A 21,755-nucleotide genomic window follows, 5' to 3' on the forward strand; every position below is an offset into this window, starting at 1 on the left:
AATGTGTAAAAGTAGTTTTAAACCATAAAAAAGTAGTGAATTTTTTTTAGTTGGGAACTGATATTTTCCTGAAACTTACCTATCTGTTTCTGCTGCTACTAAAGAACGCAACAAGGTAGAAACAAACTTTTTTTTTCTGATGAAAGATGAGAGTCTAATCTTTAGCAATAATCTAAAGCCAGAGAACATAATATAACTGTGTGCCTTGAAAAATCAGTCTAAAAATCGTCTAAAATGGCTGGTACTGAAGGGATTACTGACATTTTTTGTGACATTTTTCACAAAGAAAAAATAAATTGTCGAGTGATTTTAAACAGTTTTTAAGGTGAGCTTGAAATTCCACCCTGGACTCCAAAGAGTAAAAACATCTCATCGGGAATAATAAAACGTAAACATCTTTTTGGAAGTCTGTCTTATTAAATGTGATGGTTGGCGTTATGAGATATGCATTGGCCTTTTAGCAGTTCATTTTGTTCTGCACAAATCTACATAGCAAATAACTAACTGGAGGCCAGATTGCACTAAATGTGATTAGCATCCACCATGACTCAACTAGGTTCCCCTCAAGACTTGTTACATTTCGTCACAGTTGAGCATAACATGACTGAATGTGTCATTCATTGGCGTGTTTAAAAGGATGCAGGTAGGATGGTAAATATGTCCCTCCACACTGTGACAAATTGCCTTGGAGCAAGTCTACAGCAACGATGAAAACTTCACAGCATGACTGGTTGGGATTATGTGCGTTTGACTGAAGAAGTACACCAATTAGGCAGTGTGAAACTGGAAGGAATCTCGATTTAGCAACAAAGTGGACAATCTGTCTTCACTCCTATCAACCCTCTCCGCAACAACGGCTTAGTGACCCGAAGATGAAACTCAACACTGAAATGCCTCAGTTCAAGTTTTGAATAAAAATGCTCAAAATGTTGGACATCACACTGTCATAATGAGAGCAAATAATTTTTTAGAGCCCTCTAGACTTGATATAGCACCCCTATAGTCACATGTAAACTTCTATTATTCCTGTTTACACCAACTTGCACAATACTTATGCACAGGCTACTGCATCACTGCAGGGACACAAAAAACAGCTACTACTTTAAACAAAACATGCAACCAATCTAACTAGTTAGACTTCAATTTGTTTTTAAATTTGTTTTAAAAACAGGTTTCAAACAAAGTGGGGAAGAAAAGAGCGAAGTAATAAGCCAAAAATGTACCACTTCCACACCGAACGGGTGTTTTGACTATGTCACAGCTGACTCCATGCAGTATGAGGATAATCTAATATAAAGTCATGTCCCATCCATGATGCCTAGTGACCACAATACTACATATAACTTGTCATTCAATATTTTTGACAAAAAAGATTTTTCTATACCTATGTATAATCCCGTACAGTTCAATCAAACGCTAGAACTTTGATGATATTAAAAGCTGCAATATCGGACTTGGATCAGCCAAATTTAGAAGGTCATAAACAGGTTTTCTATGCTCCAAGTCCAAAAAATTACTATTATAAATAAGGATTAATATTTTGTGGAAATTCCAATTTTTTTTTTAGGTGATATCACCCCGATATCCAATATCAATACTGGATCGGTACACCTCTACCAAGAAGACAGGGGAATAAGATTTTATCTAGAAGGGTCTCAATACTTTAGTAGTAAACATAGTGACAAACACTGATCCCTCCTGCTACATCTTCTTATTCCCTGGCAGATTCTCTGCACATGAGGTTTGTTAAGAAGCAGAGTTACGATGTCATCTACGGTATGACAATGTAAATTCACAGACAGCCCTATTATGATGAGCCAAATGTATTTGTGGCGGTCCAAATTGATTTGTGGCGAAGCCATGTATTGGAAACAGTGACAAATAAGAAAGAATAAGAAGAATTCTCCGAACTAACATAAGAAATAAACACTAGTCGCTAGTGTAAACAAGTATGACGAAAGTTGAGCTTGTAAAGACAACAAAAACGGCAATCCTCCTTTTCCAACAGAATCGTCTCCTCCTCCATTGGATTCGCAGCATGTCAGGTTAAAATTAATCTCATACGTACAAACCCTCCAATGTAAATCCCATCCTGTCACACACCCTGCCGCTTTTCTGCTCCGTTAATGATTTCCCACTCACCCTCCGCCTTGCAGGTCTTTGTGACTGGATCCATCTCGTAGCCTTCATAGCACTCACACTTAAAATCCCCCTTGTAGTTGATGCAGATCTGGCTGCAGGCGTCCGGGTTCTCACATTCATCAATGTCTGCGGGGAGGAGAAGGAAGAGAGGTTATCCATCAACTGCGGGGAGAGACAGACCGACGAGTGACTGATTCACCCTCATGAGCAGCATCAGATGAGCGCCTGACTGGAGTCTAAGTAAAGTCATATATTTTAGAAGCAGAAGAGCACCTGTATGCTGGCTGATTAACTAAGCTGTCTCTGATAACTGACGGGAGGAAACTATCTAGAGGACAAAAGGGTGTTTCTGTGTCAATTACTCGTATCTTCTTTTTTTAGAGAAATATCTAAAAGGAATCAGGGTGAGAGTGTGTGTAAGTGTTTTACTCCTTTCCTGTGGGACTAAAAAGCAGCACAAAACATGGCAGCAAGAGTGCTGCAAAAAATAACGCCTATTCTATTTAGTCAGCACCCACTGGACGAGTACTGTCAATCAACAAAAGGACATTTTTACCCCCGCAAGTCTTCTTGTCCAGCAGCTGGTAGCCGGCAGGGCATTGACACTCAAATCCAATGGGTCGGTCCATGCAGACGTGGGAGCAGCCGCCATTGTTGATCGTGCATTCGTTAAGCCCTGGAAAAATAGAAGGGAATTATAAGAAGGAACCAATCGGAGATAAGGTACATGAAATCTGGTCTGGGTGTATGAATTTGAGGAAATGGATCTCATCTTCAAGCAGTTTCATAATATCTCCCGTCTTGTACTGTCAGCTACTTTTATGTCCATCCTCATCAGATGTTGTCGGAGAAGAAATCAAAGAGACGCAACATCATCCTGAGATAAGCGCATCGACGATGAAGGCTGCGAGAGAAGATCCTCAGAGCGAGCTTTGAGATCTAACTGATGTGCATCTCATTAAATGGAAGAACAAAATGAATGTCTGGCTATGAAATATTTTATTTTCATTTCTTCACACAAAACAAAGCCTGGGTTTCTCTGCAAAAGCCATTGCCTTCGGGAACCAGAAGAAGATGAATGGATTCCTCGTTTTGATGGCCAATCGTCCAACAGGAGGAAATAGCCATCATTCTAACCGGGCTTCAGGCACTATTTCCGGGCTGCTGGAAGCCCACTTCCCTTCCCGTCTCCCCTGGAGCCTCTCCAGGCGGAACACCTTGCCATTATGGCAATTAATCCATTACATAAAGATACATGATAATTATAGATTTACACACAGAAAACAATGAAATTATTAGAAATGTGGAATGGACTTCCAACCAGTCCAAGGTGTACCCCGCCTCTTGCCTGAAGACAGTTGGGATAGGCTCCACGGTACAGACAATAGATGGATGGATGGATGGATAGAATGGACTTCCTGTACGTCCTGGTGAGATCAAATGTGTGTTTCTCACACTTGCATGGACATTAAATCAGGAATATTTTTGGGTATCAGACTTGGCAGAATGATGCAATATCGGGCACACCAACTAGTTTGTTGCATGCAAATACAATCAAATCATTCCATAACTGGGGTGTACAAAAATTAGGTTTGACTGAAGTACTTTACAGTACCTACTTTTGTCAATAGATTTGTGTAGATAAAGCGTAGAGATGAACTGATGAGGTACCATGTAGTAGAAATTAAAAATCGGCCGATATATCGGGCCGATATTTGCGTTCTTTACTTGAATCGGTATCGATATCGAGGTATTTTTTCGCCGCATTATTTTCAGTCAGGCATCCGCCGGGCAGCTTTGTGTTGCCGGAGGACCCTGCAACACACCCAGTCGCGGTACCCCTCCCACACTGCAACAATGGTGAATCACAACAAGGGTACGTTTTCAACTTTTAATTAGCCTCTAACAGTTAAATTTAGTTGAAATATTGACACATGCTTTGAAATAGGTAACATGAACGCCAAGTGCATGCAATATATGATGCTTGAAAATATAGTTTAGTTTGTGGGTTGGAAAACCAGGAATGCTGCTGAATGCTTCATCTTTAAAAGTGCCTACCGTTGGAATTATGGAGCTGTTGATGTAGTTGGAGGCTAATATGAACAGCTGTTACCAACACAGGTTTAATGTCAACATGCTAAATTGTGTCAGTGTGATGCGTTTGTGTGTGTGTGGAGGTGGGGGGTGGGGGGCAGTCATCACATCGATGTTAGATAAACTATGACAGAAATGTTTTGCACAAAGTTGAATATTTATACCTTTTAAAGTTGATAATGTCGTTTAAATGTGTGTTTAAGAAAGCTGAATCCTACTGTGTTCAGTGTTTACATTTCAATAAATATTTGTGTAAACTTAAGACCTGTAATATTTGTTATCATTGTCATTTTTTCATGTAAATTGAGGGAGCAAAAGCAGTATCGTCCACAAATATCGGCCCAAGCAAAATCGGCCATCGGCTAAGGCTGATGGAAAAAAATCGGTGTCAGCATCGGCCCCCCCAAAAAACATACCGGTCGATCCCTAGTGGAAATGCAGCATATTGCATTAATTGAACGTTTACATCCTCCATGAACCAGGAAGTAAAAGACTAACTCATGAGTAGATGTGCAAACAAATCCAAATATGACATTATTTCCCCCCCACACGTCTTTCCACTATTATATCCAAGTAAAACCAACACTAACTCACAGACCAGACTGATCCAAAAAAAAAACCAAACATCATTTAGTTCAATGCAGCATTGAGGCTTTGCACAAACAAATGTGCACCACTGCAGAATAAACGGCTGACAACTGCACAGGGTTGATAAAGAGAAAATGGATTAAACTACTAAAGAAACAACACTCCAAATTCGAGACTATGAATATTTAATATCGCCAGCAGCTTTCTTGTTAAATACATTCCTCACCCACTGATCTTTATTTGTTACCCACTCAACCAGTCATTGAAAGCAGGGTTTCATCCAGTGTATGAGACGGAGCCTATAGAAGCAAAGGCGACACGATATTCACCTCTGTAACCCACATAGCTGAGTGACAGTCATCTGCCATTCAAGCCTTCTGCACTCTTGAAAATGAAGTACAGACAAATGAAAAGCAAGATTCAGTAATTGCTCTTTCTCGGAATTGAGAGAGTTACATACAGGAGGAATAGCAAGTGTATTTTCCTTCCAACTCCATCAAGTGCAGTAGTGATTTAGAGGTCACTTTTCTTTCCCTGTGGGCCAACATCCTCTGCCTTCCCTACACCTACACTTTCAGCTCTTTTTCACCATGACAACCCATTATGTCGCGGCCATTTATAAGAGATGCGTGCAATGAAAGCATGAAGTGAGAGTGCAACGCTAACAATGGACGAGCATGCAGAGTAGTGGCTCTGCACTGTACAGGCCATTATTTCTAATGAGATGGCAAATACATAAAACTGCGTGCCGGAGCGTGGATGGAATTGCATTGAATAATTTTTTTTTCTGATGTACGTCAAATGTTGTAAATGCAGGCACACGTTTGTGTTGGTTTCTTTCGCTGAGCTGTTATGAGCCTTGTGAGTTTGTGTTGTGTGTGGCAGTTGGAGGAACATCTTGAAAAGAAACGGTTGAGAGAGCACAGAAAGGAGTGAGGTGTGTGTGTGTGCACGTTTTTACTGATCACAGAACAAAACAAAGTTGAAGGACAGAGGGAGGGAGATGCAAGGTCACTGAATTTTTTTTTTTTTTGTAATTTCTAATTAGCTTCCCTGACAGAGGTCAGCATTCCTTCCTTAACATGATTTTCTGGTAAGGAATCATTTCTAATTGAGCTTTCAGCCTCAAGAGTAAAAGAGTAATGAGCAAAAGCATTAGCCTCTTTCACAGAGAAAAACTGCAACGTTGGTGCATTGTGGATGTAACGGTAGATGTGGCATTTATTTAGCCGTCTGTATCACACAGAATGCATTGAAGAGGGACATTTATACAGCAAATCATAATAAAGTAATCACGGTTAATTGCTTACAGATGCGACTTTGATAAATTAAATTCTGTGAGGTCGCATTCCTTGTTTAGAAATGGAATATTGTTGTAGTTAGGGCATATAAAAATTACTTATAAACTTCAATAGAATCCAGAACTAGTAAGTGGACTCAAACTATTCACACTATGGAGTCTTGAACCAGTCATGATGTGTTATTATATATATATCATTATGTTGACGGTTATTACGGTACCCATTATGTCATTATATGGTCAAATCACCTCATACTTATGTCAAAAAATAAATACATTTTAAAAATAAAAAAATAAATAAAAATTATATCAGAAAGCAGGAAGTGAACAAATGTAACAGTTACTGATTGTAAAAGTACCAGATGGAGGGGTAGGATTTAATAAGCTTTGCTTCTTCCTACTCCTTTTGGACATGTGGAACTGTGAACTGATTATGTGATGCATTTAATTGTAATCTGATGCATGTTCAAATGAAATAAAACCATTACTATTACCATTACCATAGAATAGACACAAAATAACAACACTATAGTCACCTTTACACTAGTATTACCCAATATGCTAGACATAGTAACAGAGAAAAAGACTCTCATTGGGAGAGTTCCTTGTTAACATCCTTTTGTTGTAATGTACTTCCTGCAGTGGCTATTGTCTCATCAATGTAATATTATTGACACCTCGTGACCGGTTTAGTACATATGTAATTTAGTGGCCACAATGTGGCGGAAGTGCATTTTATAAGAACTCTGTTCAATTGAAATCCATGCTGTGGCAGGGGGGTTACACCCTGGACTGGTCGCTAGCCAATCGCAGGGCATATAGAGACAAATATTCATACTTATGGACAATTTGGAGTCAGACAATTACATACGTGAATACCCTTACAGCGTACTTACATTAGGCCAACGCTAATACGCTTGGATGCACTTCACATCTAAAGCCCAGCACATTTGGAGAGTGTGGGTGCTCTGATCCGTGCTCAAATCCGGCACACTTCCACTCCTTTGGCACAATTGGAAGTGATGGAGGACACGACACGATGACTTTCACATACACATGCATTTGTACGACGTAGCCGAGTCGTAGAATGACGGCAGTGATTGCTCATTGCAATGTGCTCATTCACATTGCAATCAATGGAAATTAATAACCACAAAGTCAAACCCACAGCACGCTCATTCTGTCGTGAAGATATTTGTTTCACTTAATTAAAACAATCGCTCCTTTTGTGAGCACAGTCGTCCCTCGTTCATCGCTGTTAATTGGTTCCAGAATTACCACAAAATTTTCTGTTTATGACCTTCAAAATTTTTTTTTACCATTATTAGATCCTTGTAGGCATAAAATAACACCCCTATAGTCACCTTTGAACTTATTATTACCCAATAGTAGACATGATAACAGATCCATACATACACCATAATGACGTGATGTCAGTCCAAGATGGTGGCGCCCTGTGTGTGTTGTGTGTAGAAGCAGCGCTTGCTTCTACAGTCCACTTTTTGGTGAGGTAATATATGATCAATATATGATCGTACAAGGCTACACGGCGGTCGAGTGGTTAGCACGCAGACCTCACAGCTAGGAGACCCGGGTTCAATTCCACCCTCAGCCATGTCTGTGTGGAGTTTGCATGTTCTCCCCGTGCGTTCGTGGGTTTTCTCCGGGTCTCCGGCTTCCTCCCATATTCCAAAAACAAAGCTAAACTGTGACTCTGATATCAATCATCTTACATTATTATTCATTTGAAGTGACTAAATCTACATTTTATATTTAAAGATGCATTGAATAAAGTGAAAATGAGTAAACAATTGATAAGTCATGCGGAATTTTCTCAGCAAATAATTACAAAGGTCATTTTTATTGTAAATGTTGATCCGAAATCGGAGAATAACATCAAAGTCGATCTAGCTGGAAGGTTTGGAAGGGACGAAGCGAGCCGTTTGTCCACACTGGCAGTGTGCTGCCTACTCCTTCAAAGCTCAAAAATTGCTAACTCGACTTTTTCTGATGATTTTTAAAATTTATTTATAGAAAAACAGGAAAAAGTATCCAGAAAGACATTTTTCTCCTGCTGCCTTTGTTCACTGACTCTTCTCGATGAAGAGATGAAGTCCGTATAGAGACAGTGAGCAGAATGTAGAACAGGGAGATTATCACACAACATAAGACGTTTCTCTCTTGTTTGAAAGTAATGAGAACAAGCAGGCTCTTGTTGTGATCAGCCAGGCTTCCTCTAATTGGAGTGTGCGTCTGAAGTCTTTGAGGTACCAGGAGGGATGTACTGGAGGTGCAGTTAGTAGAGGCAAAGACAAGCACCATGATGTTTGAATTTATTTACTTGAGTAAATGTTTTTTTTTTTGTTTTTTTACTGTACAGGGCTTGAGAGGGAGGCACTGCCGACACACATTAACAAATAGTTCCATAATCTACAAACTGTGTGAATACACACAGGCAGTAGCTTTGGAGGTATCATTCTTTTGAGCCATCCTGATCCTTTCTTCCGTATTGTGCTTGGAGAGCTTTCATGTTGTCCACCAATAATGGAAATGGAATGGGAATGTTTATTTTCGCACACGCTTGTCCTGTGTGTAGGTTTTACATCCTCCATGTGTTAAAAAAAGGGCAACACCGGCCAAATATTGGACGCCTGGTTGTGACCTATGCTTAATGCCACTAGCCTGTGTTTCTGACATTTTAGCCATCCAAATCTGCATTCTTTCTCCACCACTGATTTGTGTTACTGCCAAAGTACAAGGAGGAGAGCTACGTATATGCGGAAATGCACGAGCTACCGCAGTGCATTTTAGAACTTGCTGTATCAGCAGTGTGTGTGTTGTCGCTACCAATCATTCATTCATTCATTATACTCACTAGGGTCGCGGGGGGTGCTGGAGCCTGGCGGGGTACACCCTGGACTGGTTGCCAGCCAATCACAGGGCACATATACACAAACAACCATTCACACTCACATTCATACCTATGGACAATTTGGAGTCGCCAATTAACCTAGCATGTTTTTGGAATATGGGAGGAAACCGGTGAAAACCCAAACATGCACGGGGAGACCATGCAAACTCCTCACAGAGATGGCCAAGAGTGGAATTGAACTCGAGTGTCTTAGTTGTGTGGCCTGCACGCCAACCACCCTCCACCGTGCAGACCACTTGAAAGCTATTACAACTTGTATTTTTATGTTTTGTAAACATTCATTCATTCATTAATTTTCTACCGCTTTTCTTCACGAGTGTCGCGGGGGGTGCTGGAGCCTATCCCAGCTGTCTTTGGGCAAGAGGCGGGGTACACCCTGAACTGGTCACCAGCCAATCACAGGGCACATATAGACAAACAACCATTCACACTCACATTCATACCTATGGATAATTTGGAGTCACCAATTAACCTAGCATGTTTTTGGAATGTGGGAGGAAACCGGAGTACCCGGAGAAAACCCACCCATGCACGGGGAGAACATGCAAACTCCACACAGAGATTGCCGAGGGTGGAATTGAACTCTGGTCTCCTGGTCTTCTAGCTGCGCGCTAACCACTTGACCGCTAGTTTTGTAAACAATGGAAAGCAAAAAGTACCAACACTGCATTGAGAGGTTCTTCTTACCACACTCTTTCTTGGGCTCGTCTGATCGGTCCTTGCAGTCCTTAACGGAATCACACACTTTGGAACTATCGATACACTCCCCGTTCTTACACTGGAACTTCAGGGGCCCCTCACATTTGGTGGCTGCAAGATTTAAGCAAACATTAACCTAGAATCTGTGCTTTAAAGAGAGTGACCAAAGCATATAAATGAGAGGAAATAAGTCTAGAAATTGAAAAACCGAACCCACCGTTGACGCAGCCTGATTCATCGCTATGGTCGGGACAGTCGTTGACCTTATTACACTGCTTGGTGCCGTGGATGCAAGAACCGTCGCCACACTGGAACTCATCGGGACGGCACGTCAGCAAGGCTGTGTGAGAAGACACTTTTAATCGTCTTTCATCCTTTCAAGAGGAACAAGGTCTTTTGTTGCATCAGCGCATATCAAGCAAAAATGCCCATCGCTGATTTCCAAAGTCAAAGCTGCTACGTGCTATCTTGTTTTGGCTAAAAAACAAAGATAATAGGTCTGCTTTCAGGTATGACTACGGAAATTAATAAATATTCACATTTGTGAGGCTGAAATCAAAGGATATTTACATATAGAAATCAAAAAACAAGTAATCAATAACCTTAATTTTTGGAGTTAGCATATCGATATTACGCTCCAACGATGGATCTGCGCGGTCGATTGATAGCGCTGCGCCCGAGATGGATCCATCGTTAGCGCACAAATCGATCAATTTCTGCGCTCACGATGGATATAACTGCCTTGCGCTGGAAACCGATGCTTTGACACTGCGCTGATGATATAATGACAATCGTTGATCTAATTGCATACAACAGGGTTAGGGTTCGGGTTCGGGGTTCGGGTTCACACTCCCCCCGCCGAGAACGGTAACAAAGTAAACTGCTTGACAATTTAATCAAAAATTTGACATTTGCATGCATTGACTTCTTGTTGATTCTTGTAAGTAACAATGCTCAGCACTGCCATCTGTTGGCATCTAAACAAACTACACACATCCATCCCGGGCGCAGTAATATACCATCAATCGTGAGCACAGAAATCGATCGATTTGTGCGCTAACGATGGATCCATCTCGATCGATCGCGCAGATCCATCGTTAGCGCGTAACATATCTACATACAGTAAAGTCTCGTTATATCGATATTCTCGGGAGTCGGAAAAAATACAGATATAACCGGACTATCCATATATCCGATCCTGCGCCGAACTGCATTAAAAGTGGGCGGATCTTTGATATGGCATGTAATTTTCTCCTTGAGTTCATGGATTGCGTATCTAGCATGCTTTTGTACTACAATAAATTTTGTACTACAGTAAATAAAAATAAACTTACGCTGTAGTGATTACCGGTTACCGGGACATAATTCACCCCGGATCATAATTCACCCCGGAACTATCGATAGGGAAGGTGTTGCCACCCGGAGGGGTAGGCACGAGGGACGGGTGTTTTCCGCTGGGTGTGCTGCACTCTGGTGGTGGAAGTGTGAAAAATAAAGTTGACTGGAAGCAGCCATTCGCCGTGTTCTGTTTTGGTATTGAAATCCTTAAGCAAAGATTGATTTAAGCTGCTTTTGTATCGATATAATCAGACCAAATTGGCTGGCGGGAGATGAAAAGGGCATCCTAGTAACCGGATTATCATAATAACCATGTATCGTACTAACGGAGCTAATTATATCATAAAAGACTAGAAATTTGCCAGGAAATGAAAATAGTATCGTAATAAGTAGTAATTCGTTTTAACCGATATCGATATAACGAGACTTTACTGTATGTTGATTTACAAAGCATCAAAGTGGCCCTTGCGTCCCTTCATTTCTCACTATGTGGCCCTTGTGGTAAAAAGTCTGGACACCCCTGATTTAATGCATGGTTGTCACCACACAAAACATTTCTGACTAATTTCTCTTCGCGGATCACACTAAAATGTAACAACCTGTGTCACAATGCGAGTTGGACAGAGCTTTCTCTGAAAGCCGCCTTGTTGTAAACGCAATAATGAATCAACGTGGGTTAAGTTATCTTCAGATAGCAAGGAGGCAGGCAGTAAATGTGACGTCTTAATAGGAAATCTAAACCTCACAAGAGTTAGTGAATGCAGAAAAAGACAAGTGTCCCGGTCTGTTCCTCTCCATCCATCTTGTTTAAATGCCCATCAAATGACACCAGAATGGAAGCAGTGACTTGATGTGTGTGCAGCTCATCGTCCTAATGGCATCTATCTCAGCTTCACACTCTTCCTTATGAAACGAGAGCTTCAGGGCTCCCCCCTCCAAGCCCTGGACAGCTATTAAAAAAAAAAACACACAGCTTTATCTCAAAGCCCTCATCTTCACACTATGGTTATTTACACAGACACGTTCTATATTAGACAGCTTGCCTGCAGAGGGAGAATGTGCTAAATGACAAAATAACACCTCAGACAAAAAGAGGGGGGTTAAGAGTTTGTTGGCGTGCTTTCTTGCTCTCCAGTCAATGGCTTCCAGGGACGCAAATGGGAAATAAAACTGACCTTCACGGTGAGTACCGCATGCGAGAAACCATCCACTAAAATGTCTGTTTCTTTGGAGCGGATCCTTTCACATGTTCAAGGACACCATTGTGAAACCATGACAACACATGACCTGTATTACTCAATGATTTGAATGGATAAATTAATGTTGTCCATAAGAAAGGCCACCTAAGAAGACCGTGGATCTAATCTTGGGTTTGACAGCAGACAGCATAAACAGATCCATCTATTCATCTACCTGGGGTGTCCAAAGTGCAGCTCGGGGGCCATTTGTGGCCCGTGGCTGTATTTTTTATTGGCCACGGGACATTTTAAAAAGTAAAACAAACACACCAAAATATATATATATATATTAGGGAAAAAAGTGTAATCTAATAAGAAATAGTTGTATCTTTACAAGAATAATGTCGTAATATTATGCAGAAAAATAACAATTTTAGGAGCATAAAGTTCAAATATTAAAGAAATAAGACAGTATTTTTTATAAGTCATAATATTTTGAAAAACAAACAAAATGATTCTAAATAATTATAAAATAAAAATTTGGTTGTGGAATACAGTGCAAAAATAAAGTCCAAATATTATGGGAATCATATATATAAAAAAACAGAAATTTAACAAAAACACAGTTGAAATAGTTGGAAAAGCAGCAAAAATAAAAAAAATACCAAATATACCAGAGAATTATATTCTAAAAAAAAAATAAGCAATTTGTAATATATGGGGGAAATTAATGTCATTTTAGTAGCATACAGTTGAAATACTAAAGACAAAATATATATTTTTAAGTTGTAATACAGTATAATTAAAAATATATTTTTTTCATAAGTTGTAATTTTTTTTTAATTTAGGTTGGGGAAAAAAGTTGTAATATTGCGAGGAATTTTTTTGAAAGTTATTTAAAATTGAACTATTTGGAAAATTAAAAAAAACAAATATCCTTTAATTTTTCACTATGTGCCATCATTGTCATCATTCAGGTTACGCATAAGTTGGAGCCTATCCCAGCTGACTTCAGCCCTCGACGCAACAGATCATAGACGAGAGAGCTAACTAGGAAACAGCATAAGAGTCAAACTCACGGCAATCAGACTCATCGGACTTGTCCTTGCAGTCGGGATCGCCGTCACACTTCCAGCTCAGTCTTACACACTCCCCGTTGGCACAGCGGAACTCCTCCGCAGTGCAGTTGGCCCTACGGTTAGCCAGATGGACGCCATCCACACCACAGCGTTCCGGCCCCTCGTCGGAACTATCTGCACAGTCGGGGTCTCCGTCGCAACTCCACATGAGTGGCACACACTCGGAGGTGTTACAACGCAGGTGGTTGGGCCCGCAGGTCAGAGGTGAAGTACACTTGAGCTCATCGCTGCCGTCTCCGCAGTCGTCGTCACCATCGCACACGTAGACGGCGGCCAAACATTTGCGGTTTGCGCACATAAACTCGCCAGTCGGGCAGGCTTTGGCATCTGGAGGAAAAACAGAGAGAAAAAAATCTTTTGTACAGCAAGCAAGGTAAGGGAATCAATACTGGGATTGACTTGTGTGTGTATCCCTTATGGAAAAAAAATATATTGCAGTATATTGGCAAATATAATGCAATGAATTAGGAAATATATTTCCATGTATGGGATCTTATGTTTATATTTTCCAATATATTGCAATATATGCATAGATCATATATGTGCATATATTGATACATATAAAAAATATCTTGCGATCAAGACAAAAAAAGACTATTTTTACATATAAAATTGCATATAATTTGGGATATATAAACTCATATTATATATTTGAATTTAATATATTTCAATATATTGAAAGCGGCAATCATTTGTATATTCTGCAATATATTGAATATATAATATATTGTATAATATATGTACAAAAATATATTATTCCCTGTATTTATAATATAAAATGTATTGGAAAATATAATGGAAAAATAATATATTATAATATAATACAATATATTGAAAGTAATTTTCTTTTCGTAAGACCTAATTATAGTATGTTGGAAATGGGTATACCCATTTCCACATATAATTAGGTCATAGGTCATAATCTATAATTAGGTCACACATAGGAGTAATTCTAACACTTAGCATGATGGCAAAAATTATAAAATGATCATATGCCTGAAATCCCAACACACTGATATTGGATTATTTGCCTTTTTAACAGTATTTTATAAAAAAAAAAAAAGGTGTGCTAAAATGAATTATGGAATAAAAAAAAAAAAAAAAGATGCTAATGTGCGTGTGTGCAAATTTGAAGTGTCCACTGTGGAACCACAGCCATGACCCAATACAAGCCAGGCCACTGCAAAGTGCACACACACTTTGGCAGCTTGAATGAACACTACCTATAAATAGCTATCTACACTTTGGATGACAACAGTGTCTCAACGCCGAGCTCTTTAGTGACCTGTTATAGCTCGCTGGAGTACTCAGTGACCGTTACTGTAGTATTTCATCAAAATTTACTGTGTCTTCACACTTTGTTTTCAATTTAAGATTGGAGGCTGCTATTTTACAAGCCAATCCCAGCTGACTTTAGGAGCGAGGTACACCCATCACATGACACATATAGACAAACAACCATTGGCTAGAAAATACCATCTATGTATTTTTTAAAATATACTGCATGTGATATTATCACAGATTAGCTACTCAGTGTCTGCAGCCTTGAGGAACATATTATTCCACCGTGGCAGATGTAGACAGCGCTTGCCAGTTCAATCCCATCACAGAACCTCTCCTGGGAAATAACTCAGTAAATGACCTTTACTGTGCTGCCCACTCACCTTTGCAAGGAAAACCTGATAAAGTGACACAACCTTGCACAACTTCTCTGTGACTTGTTGGTTTAGGGGTGTGATTATTGTTCTGGGTGTAAGACACCTCAAGTTCAGTACCCAGACGAGCCAAGCCTGTTGTTTGGGGTGCTGCAATGACGTCAGCCTCCCTGAGCCTCCCTCTGGGCTATGGGATCTTGCTCCCTTTTGGTGGGTAGAGGAAGCATTTTCTATGCTGCTTGTCCTCCTCAGGCGTAATGTATTACGGGGAAAAAACTTTTTTCCATTTTGAACGCATATTGGTACATATTTCTCAGGTTTGAGTGTTACATTGCTGAGTGATGAGTTTAGTGTTATTTGTAAGATGACACCATGAATGAGACTGTCATGCTGAGTAACGACCTCCTGTAATTTTCAATGGGTTGACAAGCTCGTCATGAGTTTTTTTTCATCGCTTATGATCGGCTCCTGTCAAATAATTGGCTCATCCACGCCACAAGATGCCATTTTATGATGTGGACTAGTGCAGCTTATACAAGCTAACTCGTAAGTGTTTCCATTAGATTTAGAGCTACGGATAACCTTTAACATTATTCTGGAGTCTCTTGCAGAGCTGCTAACTAAAGCAATGTTGATCCGAGAAAACCTCCTCCGGCGAGAGGCTCAATTTTACAGAATACATAATTCAGCATGTGGATGACTCAATTAGCAGAATGCCTCTGTGCAAGTTAATCTTTTAAATCTACATCTGACTTTGGGCTCCATAAATTTCTTCTAACAGTGAAGAGTGCTGGGGCTGGTTCTGTTTAGGAGTGTAACCTCTGTATGCACAAGGCCCTTGGGTAAACACAAGCCAAAAAAATAATAATATTTTGCTGGCTGTGAGAAGGATTAAGGCCAAGCATGCATAAGAAAGGCATCAAGGCATCAACTTAACTTGAGTGAGTTTTCATGTAAATTGATGGGAGCAAATTAGTGGATTTGGATTCAAAAGTCGTACTTTTTCATTAGGCTGGATGATCATGCCAACGTAAATCATTACTAGCGGCATTAATGAATGGGACAAATGAGAGCAAATACAGTTTAGATGTGTGGCCCTCAGTCCCACTTGTGCAAATGATTCCCAACTGGTGGCTTGTGACCCAAAAGTGGGTGGCGGTGCTGTTTTCAGTGGACACAGGTCTCTAAACATAAACGCCTGAATGACTCAATGTATCATATGACGATGCTGATTAAACTCTATGATTACTGTACAAGTACAGTGTGCCTTTGGCTGGCCACAATAAAAGGCCCTTTTCCAAAATTTGCAATTTTACTATATTAATAAATTGAATATTTTTGTAGTTAAAGCATTGAAAACCTGTTTATGTATATACACGAGAAATGTACTACAAGCAAATGATTCTCAACTGGTGGCTTGTGACCCAAAAGTGGGTGGCGGTGCTGTTTTCAGTGGACACAGGTCTCTAAACATAAACGCCTGAATGACTCAATGTATCATATGATGATGCTGATTAGACTCTATGATTACTGTACAAGTACAGTGTGCCTTTGGCTGGCCACAATAAAAGGCCCTTTTCCAAAATTTGCAATTTTGCTGTATTAATAAATTGAATATTTTTGTAGTTAAAGCATTGAAAACCTGTTTATGTATATACACGAGAAATGTACTACGAGCAAATGATTCTCAACTGGTGGCTTGTGACCCAAAAGTGGGTGGCGGTGCTGTTTTCAGTGGACACAGGTCTCTAAACATAAACGCCTGAATGACTCAATGTATCATATGACGATGCTGATTAAACTCTATGATTACTGTACAAGTACAGTGTGCCTTTGGCTGGCCACAATAAAAGGCCCTTTTCCAAAATTTGCAATTTTGCTATATTAATAAATTGAATATTTTTGTAGTTAAAGCATTGAAAACCTGTTTATGTATATACACGAGAAATGTACTACAAGCAAATGATTCTCAACTGGTGGCTTGTGACCCAAAAGTGGGTGGCGGTGCTGTTTTCAGTGGACACAGGTCTCTAAACATAAACGCCTGAATGACTCAATGTATCATATGACGATGCTGATTAGACTCTATGATTACTGTACAAGTACAGTGTGCCTTTGGCTGGCCACAATAAAAGGCCCTTTTCCAAAATTTGCAATGTTGCTATATTAATAAAATGAATATTTTTGTACTTAAAGCATAGAAAACCTGTTTATGTATATACACGAGAAATGTACTACGAGCAAATGATTCTCAACTGGTGGCTTGTGACCCAAAAGTGGGTGGCGGTGCTGTTTTCAGTGGACACAGGTCTCTAAACATAAACGCCTGAATGACTCAATGTATCATATGACGATGCTGATTAGACTCTATGATTACTGTACAAGTACAGTGTGCCTTTGGCTGACCACAATAAAAGGCCCTTTTCCAAAATTTGCAATTTTGCTATATTAATAAATTGAATATTTTTGTAGTTAAAGCATTGAAAACCTGTTTATGTATATACACGAGAAATGTACTACAAGCAAATGATTCTCAACTGGGGGCTTGTGACCCAAAAGTGGGTGGCGGTGCTGTTGTCAGTGGACACAGGTCTCTAAACATAAACGCCTGAATGACTCAATGTATCATATGACGATGCTGATTAGACTCTATGATTACTGTACAAGTACAGTGTGCCTTTGGCTGGCCACAATAAAAGTCCTTTTTCCAAAATTTGCAATTTTGCTATATTAATACATTGAATATTTTTGTAGTTAAAGCATTGAAAACCTGTTTATGTATATACACGAGAAATGTACTACAAGCAAATGAGTCCCAACTGGTGGCTTGTGACCCAAAAGTGGGTGGCGGTGCTGTTTTCAGTGGACACAGGTCTCTAAACATAAACGCCTGAATGACTCAATGTATCATATGACGATGCTGATTAGACTCTATGATTGCTGTACAAGTACAGTGTGCCTTTGGCTGGCCATAATAAAAGGCCCTTTTCCAAAATTTGCACTTTTACTATATTAATAAATTGAATATTTTTGTAGTTAAAGCATAGAAAACCTGTTTATGTATATACACGGGAAATGTACTACAAGAAAATGATTCTCAACTGGTGGCTTGTGACCCAAAAGTGGGTGGTGGTGTTGTTTTCAGTGGTCCCAGGTCTTGACCTGGGCAAAAAAAAATGTATGAACCTTGCAGTCTTGTCCGTGTTATTTGCTTCACTTGAGTTAAAGGAGCGGGGATGTGCCATACCCCCAACACACAGCTGCAGATATCTGCTGGAGAGGAGTGTGCCATAAAGAGAGGCACCTTGTCACTGCTGTTTTGTCCCTTTAAATAAAAGATATCTGAGACGTTTGGGTTAAAAAATATCCACAAGTTGTGGGTCATCTCATCATTAAGAGGGATGGTGGGTCCCACAGCCAAACCAATCTAGAACCACTATCACAAGCCAACCAATCACGGCCTTTACGGTCTGCTTCACCAGTGAAAGGTTAGGATATTTTTGGAGGGTTTGAGTGGGGGGAGTCAGCCTGTGTAGCATATGCTGGTGCCTTGAAGCAGGAGTATAAAACCCGCAAACTGCAACAAAATGCGTACCTGGAAAGCAGCAAAATGTATTCATATAAAGTAGGATAAATGCATATATGTTGGCAGATCTGTGGTTAAATTAAAAGTGTTTCTGTCTAGTATTAAGGTTTGAGAAATACTTTAATTTATGTTTTCCCTTGAGGTCAGTTAATGTATTGTATACCCGCTCAAAGCAGGCATTGCGCGGACACCCACACAAACATAAACTTACTTTAGAAAGCAAATACCCGCATCATGTTGTATTATTTTATTCCCTATGTGTATTTTCCTGCCACATGCCATTTTGTAGGATCTTCAAAGTCTAAACACCACACCCCCGACAGCCTCAATCTATTCCACTTGACGTGAAGTGGCACGGGGGAGAGACTGATTCTTCACGGTGCCTCAGAAGTAGGCCAACAATGCTCCCTGCAGGAGGGTGAGGGGCGGGGCAAGCTGATGACAAAATGGTTTTATTGGCTGGTGCGGTAGTGACGTCAGGTATAATGGCTCTGATGCCCGCTGCAGAAGACTTCTGGTTTGAAGTGTGATGACAGAAGCCCTTAAACCTCAACAAGAACACTTGGAAAAAGGCCCTGCATCAAAGGGGGACTTTGTTGTTGAGTGTAACCCGTTTGGAACTAAATTCACATTAAATCCTTCCAATTAGAGAGACATATTTCATGTGTGTCCTCTGGGTAATAAGTGGGCCTTTATAAATCAGAAATTGTCACGTTGGAACAGGAAGTAATTGTAATTACATTACACAAAAAAGTAAGCAAAAGTGTCAAACTCACCAGATGCACAGTCTTCCTCATCCGCCCCGTTCTCGCAATCCCTCTCCCCGTCACACCTCCATGACAATGAGACACACTTATTGGATCCCCCACAGTCAAATTTCTCTGGTGGGCAAGTCTGTTTGCCTGTGGGTGAGCGATGAAAGCAAAAGAAAGATTACCGCTGTGTTTTTTTTGTAGCATAAATACCAAAACAATATAGAAAACACCACACACAGCAAGGCTCACCCTCATGATGCAGTTAAAACTCCAACTCTGTAGTATAATGATGCTAAATAAGTATTTTTGAGAAGGAAGTACACAGTTGGCGGTAAATCAAAAGGACAACTCAGCCCCCTCCTCATTTCCCTGCCAATCTGTTCTCTTCGGCAGCGGGTGGGAATGATCCAGATTACAGACTGTTATTATGAAGCGTGTTGTTAATTATACATCTACTGTGGAACCTTCAGCACAGTGATATCAAAAGGTTCTGATTATTTCACATTACATTTTTAAATCTCAGCAGGCAGCCCCCTTCCCCACAGCCACTCAGTTTACCAAGGTGTGTGTTCAGACTCTTCATGGGTCACAGAGGGATTATTCCTAGCATGTCGACCAAGCTTCATAATGAATTTATGAAGTTAGAGTAGGAGTCCATAAGCATTTAATGGCTAAACTGGATTGACTTTATTATACAAGTGATCCTGATGTCATTATCCATTTATACGGCAGCATTAACTTCTATTTTAATTCACTGTTATTATTAAGGAACTAGGCAGAAAGTGCAATGTGTTTTTACAAAAGCTGACATTTGTTATCAAAAACAGTGTTAACAAAGCCAATAAATAATGTTCAAAATCGATTACAAAAATACAAAATAAACATAAAGATAATACAGATAATGGCTTCATTTTGTGGGAATAAGACAGTGGGACAATGCCCATTATGAGCGGCACACTTTCTTTATTCCTGTACTGCTTTTGCGTACGTGTCTTTGGGCCTTAGAGGTGACAGAAGTCGGATGGGCATGGCCGGCCAAAGAAGCAGCTGGTGCCTGGGGAGAGCAAGTGGTGAAAAAAGGCTGACACAGCCAGGCCTCGACCCCATAAAAAACAAAAAACTGCGGTTACTGCAGTGACACGGGGTTGCTTCTAGAAAGCTCTGCATCACTGTTTCCTACCAGGAGAGAAAACGACTTAATTCCATGTTACAGCTGATAAAGCTGAAAAATTATAGAGAGAAATGGGTATAATTTACTACACATTCAATATTTCGATGTGGACAAACGGCAGCTTGGAAAGAAGCTGTTCTTTAAATGTGCTGAACTGCCAAAAAAGCAGTTTTGTCTGACAAAATTGTCTTATTAAAAGAAGCACCAAAACCAGCAAGTGCTAAAAACCATGAAACAGAGATCCTTTATTAATTAATTATTTTTTAACAACCACTGCAATGTAGAAAGGGAAGACGGTATCATTACTCAATATAATATGACTCAAGGTTCCATCTTATAAACAACATTAAACTCATCACACAGCAACTTAACACTCAAACATTAAACCTCAGAAATTTAGAAACATGCACCAATGTGAATTTAATATGAAAAAAAATTAATAATGCTAATAATAATTTTCTAATTTGAGAAAAGCATTTCGTTGGAGAAGCATAGAAAATGGCGGCTGGTGCTGCAATGCTATTTTGTCCATCACAGGGCCATCAAAGCCCAGAGAGCAGCTGACGTCATTGCAGCACCCCACTGAATGCGTAGCTCAGATGAAATGCCTTATGGCACATGTATCAAATCCGACCAGCACTGCGACTTCAGCTGGCCTGCGGAACTGAGTGTGTTTTGTTCATCAGTTAAAAGAACAAGGAGGTTCAAGTACTTTCAATATGTAGAAATACACAAATAAAAATTCCAGGATAATTCCAGGATAAACATAAAGATACAAAAGATAAAAAATTGGGGGGTGGGTTGAAGGGTAATGTTCAGTTCGGCCCGTAAACTAAAATAGTTTTGAATTTGACATCCCTGACTTATGGGAGAACTTCAAAATATTAGTTTTTTTTTCATTTAAAAACATATTGGGACATGTTTGTATACTTGGCAAATACATCTCTTGAGTGCGACTTAATACGTCAAATATGGAACATTCAGCAGGCTTTGGGCGATGGATGGACGGCACTACACCCTGATCGACAGGACTGCCATTCACACTGCAACTGAGTGTGACCTGAACCTACACAAGCCGCGTGAACCACGACACTATCAGCGATATGCATGTAAGGTAAAATGAAGACACTGAATTCAATTCAATCAAATTAAGCAGTAACTCTGTGACTTAACTACAG

At 39.9% G+C, this 21,755-nt stretch overlaps 1 protein-coding gene across 3 annotated transcripts in view; it reads right to left on the reverse strand.

Annotated features, from left to right (window-relative positions):
* Positions 1-21,755, reverse strand: part of LOC131125386 (low-density lipoprotein receptor-related protein 8-like) — a 70,327-nt gene that overhangs the window by 16,228 nt on the left and 32,344 nt on the right. For all 3 annotated transcript variants that reach the window (XM_078791426.1, XM_078791427.1, XM_058066887.2), the window contains exons 4-9: positions 19,428-19,553; positions 13,351-13,737; positions 9,973-10,095; positions 9,744-9,866; positions 2,699-2,818; positions 2,143-2,268 (exon numbers count right to left, since the gene is read on the reverse strand). In XM_078791426.1, the coding sequence (XP_078647552.1) occupies positions 2,143-2,268; positions 2,699-2,818; positions 9,744-9,866; positions 9,973-10,095; positions 13,351-13,737; positions 19,428-19,553 (1,005 nt within the window). The remainder of the gene's footprint in view (positions 1-2,142; positions 2,269-2,698; positions 2,819-9,743; positions 9,867-9,972; positions 10,096-13,350; positions 13,738-19,427; positions 19,554-21,755) is intronic.

Source organism: Doryrhamphus excisus, linkage group LG6, assembly GCF_037039965.1.
Source record: "Doryrhamphus excisus strain RoL-2023G ecotype Guam linkage group LG6, RoL_Dexc_Guam_v1.1, whole genome shotgun sequence".
Classification (NCBI taxonomy): Eukaryota; Metazoa; Chordata; class Actinopteri; order Syngnathiformes; family Syngnathidae; genus Doryrhamphus; species Doryrhamphus excisus.